Source organism: Crocuta crocuta, unplaced genomic scaffold (assembly GCF_008692635.1).
Source record: "Crocuta crocuta isolate KB4526 unplaced genomic scaffold, BGI_CrCroc_1.0 scaffold334, whole genome shotgun sequence".
Taxonomy (NCBI): Eukaryota; Metazoa; Chordata; class Mammalia; order Carnivora; family Hyaenidae; genus Crocuta; species Crocuta crocuta.
Window position 1 is genome coordinate 3,957,084 of NW_027533260.1, and position 18,241 is coordinate 3,975,324.

The following is an 18,241-nucleotide window of genomic DNA, read 5'->3' on the forward strand; positions in this document are numbered from 1 at the left end:
TGCAAGGAATGTTGCTTGCAAACACATCTTGCGTTGCTTAGGCATCTTTTAGAGAGCCCATGACGTACAAGGAGGAGAGTGAGACTTGGGTGGGTTGTATTTTGATGGAAACGTCAGATGTTTCCTCCCAGGGCTGAAGGATTCTGTTCAGCAAACTGCAGGGTAATTGGAGGTTCTCGGGAGAGAGCAGCTTCTCCCCGGCGGTGTCAGCCGGGCCGTGTGGGGGACCCATGCGAGTATCTGTTGTCCTCCCCGGTGAGTCGGGAGGCCTCTGGGGGCTCCAGGTTCCCGTCCTTGGCTTCCTAATGCACAGAGAGGGACCGGGTGAGGGAGGACCCGGGCTGGTGTTGGCTCCGGTGCCTTCTAGTTCACAACAGGTTTGAGAGCACTGGCCGGTTTTGGAGGCTGGAAAGGGTCGAGTCTGAGCAGCACATGAGGCAGCTTCAGGAGCCTGTCAGTGCCCGCCCGATTTCTGGTGGGGTCCAGGTCTGCCTCGGGGGTCAAGGGTGAGGGCAGCCCGAGCAGGAGTGCCCGCTCCCCCCGGGCGGTGCAGTGGGAACAGTCTACCCTCACCAGACCCCTTGGGAAACCCGGGATCCCAGGAGTAGGGTCTTGTAAGGAGCGGAGCGCATGTTTCCCTGACGGGGTAGGGGGTGGGGAAGGCAGCAGCTTCCTGGCTCACAGGAAGGACTGAACAGTCACTTACCGACGCCTGCCCCCTGCTGGAGGCTCAGAGCCGGCGCCCTCAGCCAGCGCTGCCCAAGTAGGAACTCCGCCAGGCGTCTTTTCGTGGTGTTTAGAAGCTACATTGAAGTGCAAGGAAACCTACAAAAGTTAACTTCAAACAGTTTGGCTTAAGTGACTTGGTGTGTCTGTGTTCACAATACTGCTTCAGCAAGTGATAATGAAGAACTTGAGACGTTTTGTCTTATTGTTCTTGCTGCCACCGTTTCTTTGGAATCTGGTGCTTATCTTCCGCTTAGAGCCCCCTCTGTTTGCACCAGCTGCAGTTGAGGCCTCTGTACCCACATATGGCCAGTGACCTCTGCCTCGCACAGCTCTAAACACCCTGGTAAAAACCCAAAGCAAACCAAGATGGTACATTTTGGCTTCCGGTTACAAACCTTTTGAAAGCATCAGCATCCTCCCTGATCTAAAAACTAACTCTCAGTAGGTTAAAATTGAGTGTTGACAGGTGCCTGGGTGGCTCAGTCAGTTGAGCTTCCAACTCCTGATTTCAGTTCAGATCATGGTCTCGACGGTTCGTGGGATCAAATCCCACGTGGGGCTCTGTGCTGACAGTGTGGAGCCTGCTTGGTGTTCTCTTTCTCTCTCCCCCTATCTCTGCCCCTCCCCCATTCGTGCTTTCTCTGTTTCTTTGAAAATAAACTTTAAAAGAAAAGATGGTGGGAAAACCATTCTAGAATCAGATTTGGGTGGTCAGAAAGTAAAACTTAGGATGCATTTTCAGAAAGACCGAGGTTAACCCTGATGAAGTCATTGGGTCAGCCATTCCTTCTGGCCCAAACGGAGTTGCACCTTATCGGCCAGGGCTGGGCCTTGGAGCGTCTGGGCAGCCCTGGGGTCCAGGCTGTGGTGCCATTGATGCCTGGGCCTTGGCCAGCCTCCTCTGAAATGTCTGGGTTCTTTTCATTTCTTCCTTCCCTCAGCTCTATTTCCCCACATTTGTCTTTTTTTGTTTTTTTTTTTAACCATTCAAGGGTAAGTTGCTCATGTTTTGATTCTCACCCTTACGTCCTTTTTCATGCTTTGTTTTTTTAGTTAGGTTTGGCGAGGTATGGTTTGTAGCCAGTAAAATTTCTCCTGTTTGGTATAAAGTTTTATGAGTTCCTATAAACACAGAGTCACGTAGCCACCCCAAAATGTAGATTGAGGAAATTCAGCCCTCCATTGCCCCCAAACTCTGTGTCCATATAGAATCAGTGTCTCCCCATTCTCCAGTCTGTTTTCTGTTCCTGTAGCTTGTGTTCTCAAGAATGTTCTATGAATACGTGTATCCAGCATATAGCTTTCAAATGCACGTATGTGTGTTCATAATCTCCTGAATGTGCTTTTTTCCACCGGGCATAGTGCAATTGATGAAAATAGTTGTTGAGGGTAGTTCATTGCTGTTTATTGTGGACTAGGATTCCGTTGTGTGCATGATCTTAATTAAGTTTGTCTAGTTATCAACCGAAGATTTGGATGGTTTCCAGCACGGGGCAGAAACAGGATTTTCTAGCCGACGGTCACGAGCTGATTTCTTTGCCTTGATGAGCCTTGGCTCACATACCTTTGTGTATCTGCGGGCCTGACTGCCCTTTGCTGCTAAGAGGTTGCTTGGACTTCTGGGAACTCTTGGCCTCCGTCAAGATCCATTCTTTTGGGGGGTGGTGTCCTCCAGCTAGCCAGTAGGCTGGGACGTATGACTCCGCCCAGTGTGGGGCCAGAGATGGTGGCCAAGTAGCTGATGGTCCCGAGTGCGGGCAGTGCCCCGGGAGGTCTGAGCTCAGGAGGAGGCCCGCTCGCCAGGGGGCGGCAACAGTGCCCTTCCCGAGAGCTCCAGTTCCTTCCACGAATCGTGAACCTATGAGTTCCCACGCGTGCGCAGTGCTGGGCCGGTGCAGGCAGACCCAGTGAGGACGTCACCACAGCCTCGCTCCCCAGAGCTGATGGTCTGATGGAGGAAGGGCCACCGGCCAGGTGTTCCTGACTGCTACGTGGTACAGAGCAGCGTGCGCGACAGGCATGTCTGGTCTCCAAGGCCATCAGGGGCTGGTGGCAGGAGGCGACCCAAAGGAAGAGCGGCCGTAGGGCAGAGGAGGCAGCGCTTGCGAGGAGGGAACGACAGGCATCTGGGTGTTAGCTCAGGAGGCCAAGGGAGGGTGGCCCTTTTTGGTGGCCAGAGCTTGCCCCGGTGTTCACAGGAGGGGAGGAAGCTGTGGTCAAGGTCGTTCCTGGTTAATGGGGTATGGCCTCGTTAGGCTCTGCCTTCTGCCTGAGGGCATCGAGTGCCGCTGTTGGGTCTGGCCTTGTGATTGGCGTGTGCCAGGTCGGTGTGCTGCGGCTGGCGGCAGGGAGACCAGAGACCAGATAGGAGGCTGGGGCAGAGTCCTGGCCGGTGGCGGCAGGGCCCAGGATGGGGAGCAGGTGAGCTACTTGGGAGGTCCAGGCAGGAGCTTGGGAACAGGGTGTGGGAGTGAAACCCCAGATCCTGAGCTCCAGGTTCAGGAAGCAGAGGGTCCGTCATTCACAGAACCACGCTTGTGGCTGGTGGTGGAGACGGCACATGGAATAAAGCGTGACAGGGTGGAGCTGATCACCTGCCGCTCTCCAGATAGAGGGGGTCTCCCAGCTCCTGCTGGCACTCGCTGGAGGCATGGGGGTGGGCAGGGCTTTGGGGTCATGGCGAGGGGGGCGAAGGCGGTGTGCGGGTAAGCCCGCTGGAGAGGAACTTCAGACAGCGTGGGCAGGCCTGCCAAAGCCGTAACTCTTTCATACCCCGCCCCTCCATGCCTCACCGCTCCCATTCTCCCGTCCTGACGTTAGCCAGCCATTCTCTGGAGCCCAGGGAATGCAGGGGGAGATGCATTTGTCTGGTTTCCTTGCTTATTTATTCAACAAATGCGTGCCCGTGCCTGGTTTCTGCCAGGCACCGTTCTGGGGACGCGGTGGCGAGGAGACGGGATCTGATCATTGGGCAGAGCCTGATTATGTACCAGGACGGGGCAGCGGAGGGAACGTGCAAGGAGCCCAGAGGCTCTGCGACAGACTGTCATTCATGGGAGGTTCGGTGAGGTGACCGCATGCCGGCCTCTAGGTGAGTTGTAGGAAGTAAAGAGGGGAGGCGTGTGCTGAGCGAGGGACACAGCTCAGGCTGCAGCCGCGTGCTCCGTGCAGGAAGCAGAGGGTCCCGGGGCCCCGTGCGCTGGCAGGAGGTGAACAGGATGTCGGGCGGTGAGGCGTGCAGGGCCAGGGCCTGCCTTGCCGCCCCTCGGGAGCAGGGCTGCAGGGCACTGCTGGTTCGGGGCGGTATTGCCCACACCACCGCACGCACCTGTTACCATGTGGTTTCGGTTCAGCAGGCCCCCCTGTGCTGCTGGCTCACGCGCAGACCACGCCTTGGGTAGCAGGGCTCTAAGGGACACATGTTTTCCGTTGATCGGTGGTTCGGGTATTCAGCATCCTCAAAGCCACGTTCCTTTCGGCCTCTGCTGTCCCGGGTGCAGGCACTGTTCCTGACAGGGAGTGGAAAGAGGAGTGGAGACCGGCCTAGTGCGCAGGGGGGCCTGCTTCCACCACCCATACTCCTGCCATCGCTGGGGCGGGGGGGTCGCAGAGCGGCCGTCTTGAGTGGTGCTGGTGCCAGGAGGCTAGACGCTGGAACATCTCTGAACCCCATGTTAGGATCCACTAAGACGTCTGCGCTGAGGTCCCTAGGGTGACCCAGGCTCAGTGGTTTACTTGCGGGGGGTGGGGGCTCCCAGGACCAGGCGCACAGCCGTAGTGGGCAGAGGCTGGAGAAAGCAGGTACCAGCTTCCAAGAGTCCTTGCCCCGTGGAGTCACCAGGGCCGTGCCTAACCCCTTCGCTTGTGACAGCACTGGAATGTTCTATACCAGGGATGCGCAAGGGACTCCGTGCCCAGGTTGGCACATCCGCCTGGTATGTGCCAAAATTCCTGAATCCCACAAGGAAAGGGTGTGGCTCGGCAGAAAGCACATTGGGCACAGGACTCTGGGATATTAGCTGTGAAGTAGGTGATAGGTGCTCCGACTTGGATAATCGTGGGAGACTTTTTTTTAACGTTTTATTTATTTTTGAGAGAGCACAAGCAGGGGAGGGGCTGGGGGTTGAACAGAGGGTCCAAAGTGGGCTCTGTGCTGACGGCAGTGAGTCCGATGTGGGGCTCGAACTCCTAAACCATGAGATCATGACCTGAGCTCAAATCGGATGCTTAACCAGCTGAGCCACCCAGGCGCCCCGAACCTGGCAAACGTGTTGAGTGAGAGAGCCCCGCAGCATATGATTTAGTGAACTGTCCAGAACAAGCAGATCGTAGACATGGACAACAGATTAGTGGTTGCCGGGGCCCCGATGAGGGGGGAGGGGAGTGACTGCTACTAGGTATGGGGCCTCCTTTTGGGGTGGTGGGAAATTCCAGAACTAGACAGAGGTGATGGTCGTACATTCTCATGACTACTTAACGCCATTGAATTGTACAGTTTAAAGGGGGGGAACAGGTGTCTCGGCACAAACAGGAGTGTCTGCCCCCCACCCGGTCACAGAGCAGAGGCAGCAGTGGTGTGGGATGATGACTTCTGTGCCTTAGGCCACGAGGGCCGCAGGGTCCTTGTGTTTAGAATTCTCCTCCTTGCTCGGGCGGCTGGTCCCTGCCCCCTCCCGGTCCCCCCCCCTTNCCCCTCCGCCGCCTGGGCCCCCCCAGATGCCCATGCCGGTGCACGAGCCACTGTCCCCGCAGCAGCTGCAGCAGCAGCAAGACATGTACAACAAGAAGATTCCCTCCTTGTTTGAGATCGTGGTGCGGCCCACAGGACAGCTGGCCGAGAAGCTGGGCGTGAGGTGAGTGCCGGGCCCCCAGAGTCCGGCCGGTGGTGCTGGTCTGGCCTCAGCCAGTCTCCTCTGTGACCAACCGCACTCTCACCACCGTGTCTCCTTGAGGGCGTGGCCACCAGGCGTGCGCTCAGCCCCTCTCACAGGTGCACTTTCTTTCTCCTAGGTTCCCTGGACCCGGAGGACCTCCAGGGCCGATGGGCCCCGGGCCCAACATGGGCCCCCCGGGGCCAATGGGGGGCCCGATGCATCCCGACATGCACCCGGACATGCATCCCGACATGCACCCCGACATGCACCCGGACATGCACCCCGACATGCCGATGGGCCCCGGCATGAACCCTGGCCCCCCCATGGGACCCGGTGGCCCCCCAATGATGCCCTATGGGCCTGGAGACTCCCCCCACTCTGGAATGATGCCCCCCATCCCGCCATCTCAGAACTTCTATGAGAACTTTTACCAGCAGCAGGAGGGCATGGAGATGGAGCCCGGACTCCTCGGGGACGCAGGTACGCGGGGCCCGGCGTGGGGACTGGGGGGCCGTGCGGTTCGCATGGGGCTGTGTGGTCGGGAAGACCTGGGTTTTCTCCTCCGTCCGAGTCTCTGGAAGCATGACCCCAACTCCATCTCTGTCCCATGAGCAGTTGAACGTTTTCAGTGACAGGATTCACCGCCCCATTGAGGTTGAAGGGAGTCCTGTGACATTGTCAGTCTGGTTTTCATGATTTTTACAAATGTTACTTGCTGTGCCTGGAAGTCCAAGGGGCGGGTGCAGGGTGGCATTGGACTTTGAGGCCCAAGCATCTTCCCCCGTGTGGCCTCCTTCCGGACAGTTTTTAGCTCAGAGCTGCTGGTGTTCTGTCAACTGCCCGTCTTCCTTCCATCTTCCTTTCTTCCTCCCTGAAATGAGAGGGTGTACTGGTTACCGCTCAGGCGTCGGGCAGGGTGCTGCTGCGGCCTTTGGGAAATCGCGTGCACCTCCGAAAGGTGGGGTGTGCCCACTGCTGCCGGTGCCGGCTGCACTGCCAGGCCCAGGGTCGGAGCGAGCAGGGCAGCCGTGGCCTTGCCTCAGCTGTGTTTGGCTCAGGGAAGCAGGCAGGAGACATGTAAACAAACGCATACGCTCGTTTCGGCAGAGATTGCTTCTCGAAAAAGTCAAACGGAGAGCTTGTGGCAGACGGTCAGGGCAGCAGCCGGCTGGGAGCGGTGTGCCGCGTGGGGACGGCCAGCAGAGGCCTCTTTGAGAAGGGACTGTGTCAGAGTGTGCAGGGGAGGAGGCCGGGGGGCCAGAGACAAACGAGGGCAGCCATGTAGTTTGGGAAGGGAGGACAGGACAGAAGCCCCAGCACGGGGACTCCGACAGCCCGGGTGAGGTGGCCTTGTTGGGAGAATGGCAAGGTATAGGCAGAGGCATTCGAGGGGGGTGGATAGTAGGGGTCGGAGTGGAATCAGGGAAGCTTCTGGAACGCTGTGGCGTCGTCCTGGGCAGAGCTGGCCGTAACGGGGCAGGAAGTGGCGGGTTTGGAGGTAGAGCCCCGGGGCCGCGTTCCTCCTTGTGCGCACGTGATCAGGCAGGAAGAAGCAGATGGGGACGCCGGCCTCGGGGCAGTGGCACCTGAGTGTGCCCACACCATCCCTGATGCCGGGGCATCCTGCTGGAGGGAGCCGCGATGCAGGCGCAGAGCACTTCGCTTCAGCCGCCCTGCTAAGCACTTGACACCCGTTTGACAGCGTGTGGTGCGGACACTGAGGGTGTCCGGGGCACAAGCAGGCTGGAGGTCAGCATGAGCTGGCATCTGGGTGGTGGTCGGAGCCGCCAAGCAGTGTGTTTGCCGCAAGGAGCAGGGGTTTTGGAAGCGCAAGTGATCTGTTCTCAAGGGAGACCAGCAAGCTGTGTGACGGGGTGCTGGGGTTCGCCCCCGTTTCTTTCGTAAACATGTAGAACGCGCACAGGAGGAGGCCAGGGTGCAGAGGAAAACCAAGTCTGGATCACAGTAGGTGCCTCTAGAGTGATCCGCCCTAATTCCCGTCTCAGGAAACTGAAAGCGCACTGCTCAGCGAAGTTCCCTGCATTCACGGTTTTGCGGCCGACGAGAAACTTGCCCTTAGCCATACGTGCCGTGCCGGGCGACTGGGAGTGTTCACTGCGCATGCCTGGCTCTGCGCTCGGCTCCTGCCCCACGCAGGCTCGCCCATGAAGTTCAGGGCTAGAAGAGGGTGGCCTTTCACTTGTTCCTTTACGTGCTTTGTGTGCGAGATATTTACAAGTCGTTTTACCTTGAGTTTAGTTTATATTAAGTTACAGATTATCCTTCTGGTAGCCCCGGCCACATTTCAGACGCTCAGTAGCCCCATGGAGGGTGGTGGTAGCCTGGTCACACCGTGCAGATATGGAACATCTCATTGCAGAACATTCTATAAGTGGGGCGGCACTGACTAAACATTTTCTGTCCACAAACACACACACACACACACACACACACACACACACTCCACATGCGGCAGGCCCCTGCCTGCCCTTCAGGAGTGAAGGCAGACTCTTAAGCCTTGTGCTTTCTAGATGCCGTGTGGGAGAGACGCCCCCACCCCCCACCCCCCCCGCCCCCCCCCCCTCCGGGGGCTCTGCCCGCAGCTCGTCCCGGAAGACTGAGAGCAAACAGGTGACGGAAGAGTCTCAGAACCGCTGGCAGAGGAGGGCAGCAGGGGGGGAAGGATCTGTCCCAGCGCTGAGCCGGCTGCCTGCTGAGCGNAATCGCACAGCACACTCGTGAGTGTTTGCAGAGCTCAGGACCTGGCAGGGGAGCGAGGGAGGAGGAATTGCCCGGAGCCTCTGGATTGACACGTGGCTGTCACACCATTTCGGTTCTTTCCTTCCATTTACAAGTCTTCAGTCACTGTGGCTGAGCTCATATTATGAGCTCACTATGAGATGCAATGGTTTTCTTCTCTGATTATTACAAAGAACCCGTAAAAAGGGGTCGTGTGGCTCACGTAGTCACTAGAGCATGTGATTCTTGATCTCAGAACTGTGAGTTCAAGCCTCACGTTGCGGGTAGAGCATTCTTAAATGAGTAAAACTTAAAAAAAAAAAAAAAAGCAAGAAAAAACTCATCAACTGAATGCCTTTCACCGGTAATTAGAGCAGATCAGAAGTATGTGGGGTCAAAAGGGAAAGAGCCTTCGGCCCCGCTCTCCCGAATCTCGTTCCCAGAGGACCATTTTCTGTCTGTCTGCAAAACCTTTTCGTTGCGTTTTACCAACATCTGTATGACGTTCCGTCCTGTTTTCACTTCATGAGCATTTGCCCGCCCACACCCCTAAATCGTGCTGTGAACCCCATTTTCAGCGGTTGCATCCTGGCTGGGGATATACCCCCGTTGGCTGCTCCGTTCCCTGCTGTCAGGCCTTCTGTGGGGACCGTCCTGGGGAGGGTAGGAAGGGACGGGCCACACATTGTCACTCATCGCCATCTGGGGGAGGCTCTCCAGTTAAGGGCGCACAGGTGGGTTGGAGCTGGTGCCGCGAGGCCCTTCCCGACACGAACCCTCGGTTCTTCCCTGCCACAGAGGACTACGGGCACTACGAAGAGCTGCCGGGGGAGCCTGGGGAGCACCTCTTCCCCGAGCACCCTCTGGAGCCCGACAGCTTCCCTGAGGGAGGGCCCCCAGGCCGGCCGAAGCCGGGCGCCGGTGTCCCCGACTTCCTGCCCTCAGCCCAGAGGGCCCTGTACCTGAGGATCCAGCAGAAGCAGCAGGAGGAGGAGGAGAGAGCGAGGAGGCTGGCTGAGAGCAGCAAGCAGGACCGGGAGAATGAGGAAGGCATGTGTCCCCCCGGGGCAGGGGCCTCCCCTGACCGGCGCACGCCCCCCCGGCCCACTCGTGCAGTGGAGAGGTGGGCGAGGCCTAGTGGGGTTTGTGTCGGAAAGGAGCTCGTGGCCAGAGAGGACCCCTGCCCGGGGCCGCGAAGCCAGGGTGGAGCTGCTGCGTGGCCCGCCCCTGAGAAAATTGGAAGTCAGAGCTGCCCTTTGGTGTCATGGGGGTCGAGAGACCCTGATGCCATCAAAGGGGGAGGTGGGCTGGTCCCTGGAGCAGGCAGCAGCCACAGGATGTCCCTTCTGAGCCCTTAGAGAGGGGGCTGAGAAGAGGTGCCACAGCCCTCCCTTCCCTAGCCCGTGCTCGCAGGAAGTCAGCAGACGACAGCCACTTGCTGCCATAAACCAGTCATAAGCACATCACAGCTGCCAGGCCACTCGGTGCCACCCAGCAGATCTGATGGCATCCAGCCCAGGAGGAAATGGGGCAGACAAATGGTGTCTAGAGCCAGTTGCTGGGGCCCGGGAGCACGTGGGGACAGTGGGGAGAGGGGACCACCCCCTGCCTTGGGGGCTCCAGTGTCCCCTGCCTAGAAGGTTGGACTTCGGCCAGTTTGTGAGTCTGCCCACCTGGCCCCGTCTCTTACCAGCCGGTGACTGCCCGTCGCCGGGACATGGTAACGCCCCCAGGGGCCTGGGGGCCAGTGTCTGTGAGCCCCGGGTGTGGAGAGAGCGGGGTCAGTGCTCGCTGCTCCCGGGCGCCCAGAGCAGGGCCTGCCATGCTGGGACCCGGGCCCGCGGCAGATGAGCGTGAGGACGACGAGGGCCCTGAGCTCAGTCCCTGCTCTGCCACCGATCTCAAGGCGCTGTGCGTGCCTCTGCTTTCTCATCTGTCAAAAGGGCACGATAGTAACGCTGCCTCCTGGGGTGGTCTTGAGAGTTCATAAAGTAGAGCATGTGGGGAAAAATCCAGAAACAGTAGCCAGTGACCTGCCAGGCACGGCACTCAGCCTACCTGAGTTTCGTGGCTGTTGACAGCAACCCGCGCGGGGAGGGCTTCTTAGGCAAGGAGAAGCCAGGGTTCTGAGAGGGAGAAGCCAGGGAACCACCCTCCCAGCGGGCTGCTGTGGGCTCTGCGGGCCGGGGGTGGGGGCGGGGGCGCTCATCTCCCCCCTGCGCCTCTGTTCTTGCTCAGGTGACACCGGAAACTGGTACTCCAGTGACGAGGATGAGGGCGGAAACAGTGTCACCTCCATCCTGAAGACCCTGAGACAGCAGACATCCAGCAGGCCCCAGGCTTCCGTCGGGGACCTGAGCAACAGCGGGCTGGGGGACCCCCGTCTCCAGAAAGGACACCCCACAGGAGGCCGGCTGGCCGACCCTCGCCTCAGCCGGGACCCCAGACTCACCCGCCACGCTGAACCTTCCAGCGGGTCTGGCCCAGGAGACACAGGGCCCTCCGACCCCCGGCTGGCTCGCTCCCTGCCCGCCCCAAAGCCTGAAGGCGGCCTGCATTCCAGCCCCGCAGGCCCCAGCGGCTCCAAGGGGTCTGGAGCACCCCCTGCAGAAGAGGAGGAGGGGGAGCGGGCCCTGCGGGAGAAGGCCATGACCATCCCCCTGGAGCCGCTCCCTGGGCCCCCGCTGCGGGACCCGCGGTCACAGCTGCAGCAGTTCAGCCACATCAAGAAGGATGTGACCCTGAGCAAGCCGAGCTTCGCCCGCACTGTGCTCTGGAACCCCGAGGACCTGATCCCCCTGCCCATCCCCAAGCAGGATGCGGTGCCACCCGTCCCCGCGGCCCTGCAGTCCATGCCCGCCCTGGACCCTAGGCTGCACCGCGGCGCTCCCCCGGGGCCTGCCAACCCCCGGCAGCGTCCCGGTGCCTCCACAGACCCTGGCGCTGCCGGCTCCAACCTGCCCGACTTTGAACTCCTCTCTCGCATCCTTAAGACTGTCAATGCCACTGGTCCCTCGGCGGCCCCCGGCTCCGGCGACAAGCCTAGTGACCCCCGGGTGCGGAAGGCACCCACCGACCCTCGACTCCAGAAACCAGCAGACCCCGCTGCTGCCTCCCGGGCCGCCAAGCCTGGCTCCACCGAAGTGGCCTCTCCGGCCGCAAGCCCCAGCGGGGAGTCCTCGCCCCCGGCCACCGCCCCCTACGACCCCCGCGTGCTGGCTGCCGGCGGGCTGGGTCAGGGCGGCGGGAGCAGCGGGAGCAGCGTGCTGAGCGGCATCAGCCTCTACGACCCCAGGACTCCCAGCGCCGGGGGCAAGACCGCAGAGCCGGCCGCCGACGCGAGCGCCCAGCCCAAGGGCCCGGAGGGCAACGGCAAGAGCTCAGCCACCAAGGCCAAGGAGCCCCCGTTCGTCCGCAAGTCCGCCCTGGAACAGCCGGAGTCCGGGAAGCCTGCTGCCGACGGGGCCACTGCCACGGCCACAGACCGATACAACAGTTACAACCGGCCCCGGCCCAAGGCCGCGGCGGCCCCTGCCACCACGCCGGGCGCCCCGCCACCAGAGGGCGCCCCACCCCAGCCTGGCGTGCACAACCTGCCGGTGCCCACCCTCTTTGGGACTGTGAAACAGACGCCCAAGACGGGCTCTGGAAGCCCATTTGCTGGCAACAGCCCAGCCCGCGAGGGCGAGCAGGACGCGGGGTCCCTGAAAGATGTTTTTAAAGGCTTTGACCCCACTGCCTCCCCCTTTTGCCAGTAGTGTTAAGCTGGAGTCGAGCACTCCCCGCACCCCACCCTTCCCAGGGCAATATTTAAGGGTAGCAGCCAGAGTTGGGAACTTGGGGGGAGGGGGGCTCTGGGTGGTTTTTCTTCCCCCCCCTTTTTTTCTCTCCCTCCTCTTCTCTCTCCTCTCTTCTCTTCCTCTCTCTCTCCCTCTTTCTCTTTTAATAGTACTTTCTTTGCAACATATAAATTGTATATAACCATTTTCAGTCAGTTCCGGTCAGTGCTGCGGGGCTCCCAGGCTCCCGCCAAAGAAACCCTTGTGCACGTGAGCAGTCCCCAGCCCCCAGGGCCTCGGCTCCAGGCTCAGTTATCAGGGACTCTCTGAAGGCCAGAGCCCCAGTCTGGTGGGCTGGGGGTCCAGTGGGTTTTTGGGGCAAAGCTGGGCCCCTCCCCCTGCCCCCACCCAAGGACAAAGGGAACAGTAGGTGTCAGAAGGCACTGGACTTTGCTTGCCCCGTATGAGCGTGCAGAGAAGCAGCCGAGACCGTGGGCAGACCCTGCGTCGAGGCGGGTCCAGGCCTTTCTAGAACCCCATCCCCTCTGCAGTGGGCCGGCCCTGGTGCCCTGCTTCAGGGGCCCAAGGAAGGCAAGAATTGGAAAGAAAGGCAGAGAGCCCTGGGAAGCTGTCCGGGCTGGGAGAGGCACACCGTTTCCGCTCCCGCCTCCCGTGGATTCGCACAGCGGCCTCCCTGCTGCCCTCCGTCTGGAGTTCGTCCTCAGACCCGTGCCCTCCGCCCGCATCAGGAGACTCCAGGGTGAGAGACGGACCTGGAGGTGGCAGGGCTGGTGTGGGGCGGCACCCCCCGAAAGCTGCCTCCAGGAGGCAGCGCCCGCAGGCCCGTGTTTTCCGTCAGTATTAGCTCCCGTCTCGCCCCGTTGCGGCCACGCCGTCCTCCCCTCAGGCCGGGTCTTTCCTGGGCCTCCAAGGCCAGAGCACCCAGTGTGCCGGCGCCAGCCCCTCTGGGGACAGCTCAAGGATCCGTGGCATGGCCGCTCCGCCAGGCTCCCGACAGGAGCCCGGGGGTTCTTGGCCAAGTGTTTCTGTTCTCCGCTTGCTTTGAACCTCCTCCCACCGTGTCTGATGTAGGACCCGTGGTTTTGGGGTGTTTGCTTTTCTTCCCAGCTAACAGGCCCAGGTTCCGAGGTGTGTCACGGTGCTGGATTTGGGGGCTTGAGAAAAGGGCAGGGGACTAGNGGAGAGGACCAGCAGCCCCCCTGCTCGGAGGGGAGGCCGTGGAACCGGAAGCCTGCCTCCCCTCCTGCCCTCCGGCCGAGCCGGGATGGGAGCAGAGACACCTGCCCCAGGACGCTGGCTGAGGTCCAGCCCCGCCCCCAGAGCTCCAGGGAAGGCTCACCCTGTGGTGTGACCTGGAGGCCAGTCCGTGGCTCCGGGGTCCTGCCTACGCACGCATAGGCACGTGCCGGCCACCTCTTGCTTTGCTGTGTCCCGCCACCCCAGCTGCGCTGCCACAGGCCGCCGGCTCTTCCTTGCTGGTGGTGAGGAAACCTGGGGATCCAGCCAGAGGGTTCCCCTCCCCTCTTCTCGGGACAGGGGGTGAATGCGGCTCCCGTACCAAACCCCTCTCCCCCGAAGAAAAACCCGTTGTCGTTTGGGGCCAGGAGCACGGGCGGGAAGAGGCGGCCCACAGGGTCAGTGCGCCGAGATCAGGTTGGTTTGGTTTGTCTCTGTCTTTTTTGTTTTGTGGTTTCTAAACAATCATTAGTGAGATTTTTCTTCAGCCACCAGTGTTAGCCTTGAAGCAAAGGGCTACCGCCCTGGCTTGGTGTTTGTAAAATGAGTAAAGATACACAGTGTGGCTGTGGGGTTTTTGTTTTTTTCCTCCCTCGCTCGCTCTCCCTCCTTTGAGAATTTTCTTTTGTAAAAGCAAGCAGAATTAAATACTTTTTTAAAACCGAAATCTGTGGATGAAATAGAAGCTGGAAGCCTCCTCTAGGAATATTCAGCCTAAGAACCTCACGGGACTATGAATTCCCCCCGAAATTTTCATTTGCCATCAGGCCAAGCTTTTAAAAACAAAATGTTCTCTAACCAGGATTGTAACAAAAGTGTAAATACTACTTCAGAGTTGAAAGTTGATGGTGCAAATATGTATATAACGTACTGTATTTTTACAATGATCATCGCATGACTGTCCCAGCTCCCTTTTTGTACTCCTTATCTGTCTTCCAGAAATGTCACCTGCCCTTTCTCCTCTGGTCTCTTAATCCAATAATTGTATTACTGCCATTAAAGGATGCAGTTATTTTAAAAGCCCTGCGGTCTCGCCTCTCTGTGCCGCCCCCTCCATCCGTCGCCCGGGGAGCGAGAAAACCTGGATGGGTTCTTGTGGTGGCCGGCCCCCCGGGGGACACTCGCGGTGACCTCATGGGATCAGGGCCTCCAAATAGCCTCTGCTTTCCTTAGCGATTTGCCTGACCTATCACTACAGACGGAATGTGTCCGGGTCCTCAGACACCTGTTCCCCTCCCCCCACCCCCAGCCCACTGCCATGGTTTTGGGAGGTGACAGGTCAGGAGGGCGGTGCCCTTCCACTGGTTGCCAGTTTAGGCCTGTAAGCTCTGAGTTCCTGCCACAGCCTCGGGCTGCAGTCTTTGAATTTCTTCCATTTCATCCATTACTGAGCAAGGTTGATTTCACCTGCAACTCAAAACTCCCAGCTCCGCTGCATCGGCAGCCAGGAGTCCGGCATTTCTGTAAGGTCAGCAGGACAGTTCCGGGTTGGTCAGCTCCGGAGTGAGTTGTAAATTCACACAAGTGCCTACCAGTTTTCAGACCGCTGCTCCTCCCCGCCCCCCGTCCCCCCTCGTGATTGCAAGGTGGCCACAGAGCGCCCGGCGGCCTTCGCCTCAGCCAAGTGCGGGAGCAGGGAAGGAATTCTCCGGTGCCTTCTCAGGAGCAAGGGAACAGTTCTGGCAGTCCCTCGGGGGACAGCCCGGCCGGCCGGGATCAGATTGTGCGCGCCTTCCTGCGTTGGTCCCTGGGAAGAGGGGAATGGAAGTCTCATGTTTAGTCAAGATTAACAAAGATCCAGCCTCCTGAGTCTGAGCCCGCAGACACCGCAGGGCTGTGTCAGCCGGGGGAGGCACGGGCTTGGGAGTTCCGGTGACCATACAGCCGGCAGTCGGGCGTGGGCACGCACCCGCAGCACCCCAGACCCTGTGGGCAGCACTGGGCTCCTGAAAGGCAACCTGCTGATCGGGGCAGGGCCCTCCAAGGGGGAGGGCGAGGGTCCCTGGGTCAGGTTGGCAGGTCCTGGAGAGCCTCAAACGTGGTGCTGCAGACACGGGCAGGGAAGAATCTGGAGAATCTGTGTTCGAGTAAGGGAGTGACTGCATCATCAGACCGGAACCTAGAACCTTCTTTCTCATGAGTGTAGGAAATGGATTGGCTAGGGCAAGCCCAGCGGGATGACAAAGCAACCGGAGCAGGGAGCTGGGAGCCAATGGATTTGACCGCGAGGGGTCCGAGAGGGTGTGTGAGCAGCCCTCTGGAGGGCAGAGGTGGCGCCGCGGAGGAGGAAGTGGGCTGGGAACGGGTAAAGGCAGCTGTGGGCCAGGGCTCTGGACGCAGGCTGCGGGGCCCCTGCGCAGAGCTGCTCGGTGGAGCTGCAGGGACGGAAGACACCTCCGGCAGGGAGCCCTGAGTGTCTCTGTTGGAGGAAGAAACGGAGCCTGAGGACAGAAGGGGCACCAGCTGGTGAGTGAGGCCAAAAGCCATGTCGAGAGCCTTCCACTTTCAACGATTCCTGGGGCATCAGGACCTGCAACCCAGCCAGTCCGCTCTCAGGCACCTGACCCCACCTACTGCCTAGATTAGGCAGGTGTGGACGTGTCACTGCACTGGTGTTACCGTAGTCCCCCTCCATCCATCCATCGTATTTGGATGCATTTCAAAACAATTTGTAGACATCAGAACACAGCTCAATATTCACAGTCCTTTTTTTTTTTTTAAATGTTTATTTTTGAGAGANGGGCATCAGGACCTGCAACCCAGCCAGGTCCGCCCTCAGGCACCTGACCCCACTTACTGCCTAGATTAGGCAGGTGTGGACGTGTCACTGCACTGGTGTTACCGTAGTCCCCCTCCATCCATCCATCGTATTTGGATGCATTTCAAAACAATTTGTAGACATCAGAACACAGCTCAATATTCACAGTCCTTTTTTTTTTTTTAAATGTTTATTTTTGAGAGAGCGTGAGCAGGGGAGGGTCAGAGAGAGGGGGAGACATGGAATCCGAAGCAGGCTCCAGCCTGTGAGCTGTCAGCACAGAGCCCGACACGGGGCTCGAACTCATGGACCATGAGATCATGACCTGAGCCAAAGTCAGACACTAACCAACTGAGCCGCCGAGGCCCAACTTTTTTAAGGTGGAACTTCCATACCATGAAATGCACAGGACTTATATGCACACTCGTAGAGTTTTGCGAAATGCATCCATCTGTGCCTCAAACCCCTATGAATAGAGAGAAAGTTCCTTTATGTTCCTTCTCGGTCAGTCCCTGGCCTTACCTGCCCAAGGACAACCACTACTCTGATTTTTTTTTCTTAGATTACTTTCGAATCATGTCGATGTATGCATCAGCACTTCCTTTTTCTGGTTGCTATGCACTTTGCCACTAGATAGGACCACAACTATGTACTTGCTCACCTGCTGGGGGATTTGAGGGCTATTCTGGATACAGCTGCTGTACACATTTACGTCCAGCCTTGGTGTGAACATAGATGTTCATTTCTCTTGGGTAAATAAATACCTAGGAGTTGGGGCACCTGGGTGGCTCAGTCGGTTGAGCGTCCAACTTTGGCTCAGGTCATGATCTCACGGTTCATGGGTTCGAGCCCCGCGTCGGGCTCTGTGCTGACGGCTGGCTCAGAGCCTGGAGCCTGCTTCAGATTCTGTGTCTCCCTCTCTCTCTGACCCTCCCCTGCTCACGCTGTCTCTGTCTCTCTCTCTCTCAAAAATAAATAAAACATTAAAAAATTTTAACGAATACCTAGGAGTGTGAGATCGCAAGGTCCTGGAGCAGGTGAATGCTTAGTTTTATAAGAAAAGGCAGTACTCTCTTCCAAATCTGTTGTCAATTTCAGCTCTCAGCAGCAGTGAATAAGAGTTCCGGTTGCTACATCTACATCTAGAGCATTCTAAACTGTATGTTTCTAATATATTTAATACTGTAACATGTATGTTTCTAATATAGTTAGTATTGATATATGTAACTGAGGTGAAATTCACATAACATAAAAATAACCATTTTACCTTGTCTTCCTTTTTTTTTAATGTTTTTTAAAATAACCATTTTAAAAACGATCAATTCAGAGCACCTGGGTGACTCAGTCGGTTAAGTGTCTAACTTTGGGTCAGGTCATGATCTCACGATTTGTGAGTTCAAGCCCTACATGGGGCTCTCCACTGACAGCGCTGAGCCTGCTTCGGATCCTCTCTCTCTCTCAAGTAAATAAGTAAAATTTTAAAAATAAAAAATAAAAATGAACAATTCGGTAGCATTTGGAACATTCTCAACATTGTATGACCATCACCACCTCTTTCCAGTCCCAAAAAATTTCTATCACCTCAAAAGGGAAGCCCTTACCCAGTATTAGGCATTATATCCGAAAAGACCCTTTGCCTGAATTTGCTCCGGGGGTTCAAATGTGGCCATATATTTGGGGGGACCACCATTCAGCCCCCATGCTGAATGTCGGTCTTGCCGGTCTTGCCACGGGATGTGGTCAGAGAAGGTTTTAATGACCTAAGATTTCTCCTTTTTTCTGAAATGTGCCCAGGAATGCGGGTGCCAGTTACTCCTTACTAGCAGTAATCTTTTGGAAGTCTCTTAAGAGTCCTTTTCCTGGGGCGCCTGGGTGGCTTAGTCGGTTAAGCGTCCGACTTTCGCTTAGGTCGTGATCTCGCCGTTCGTGGGTTCGAGCCCCGCGTTGGGCCCTGTGCTGACTGCCAGCTCGGAGCCTGGAGCCTGTTTCAGTCTGTGACTCCCTCTCTCTCTGACCCTCCCCTGCTCACGCTGTCTCTCTCTCTCTCTCCTAGAAATAAATAAAACATTAAAAAAAAAAATAAAAAAAAAAGAGTCCTTTTCCTG

At 58.0% G+C, this 18,241-nt stretch overlaps 1 protein-coding gene across 1 annotated transcript in view; it reads left to right on the forward strand.

Annotated features, from left to right (window-relative positions):
• ZC3H4 (zinc finger CCCH-type containing 4) overlaps positions 1-13,314 on the forward strand; it is a 39,461-nt gene extending 26,147 nt beyond the window's left edge. Inside the window, 4 exon segments of the mRNA XM_077747188.1 lie at positions 5,332-5,582; positions 5,740-6,083; positions 9,141-9,392; positions 10,581-13,314. Of these exon segments, the coding sequence (XP_077603314.1) occupies positions 5,332-5,582; positions 5,740-6,083; positions 9,141-9,392; positions 10,581-12,100 (2,367 nt within the window). The 3' untranslated portion in view covers positions 12,101-13,314.
• Positions 13,315-18,241: the final 4,927 nt, after the last annotated feature.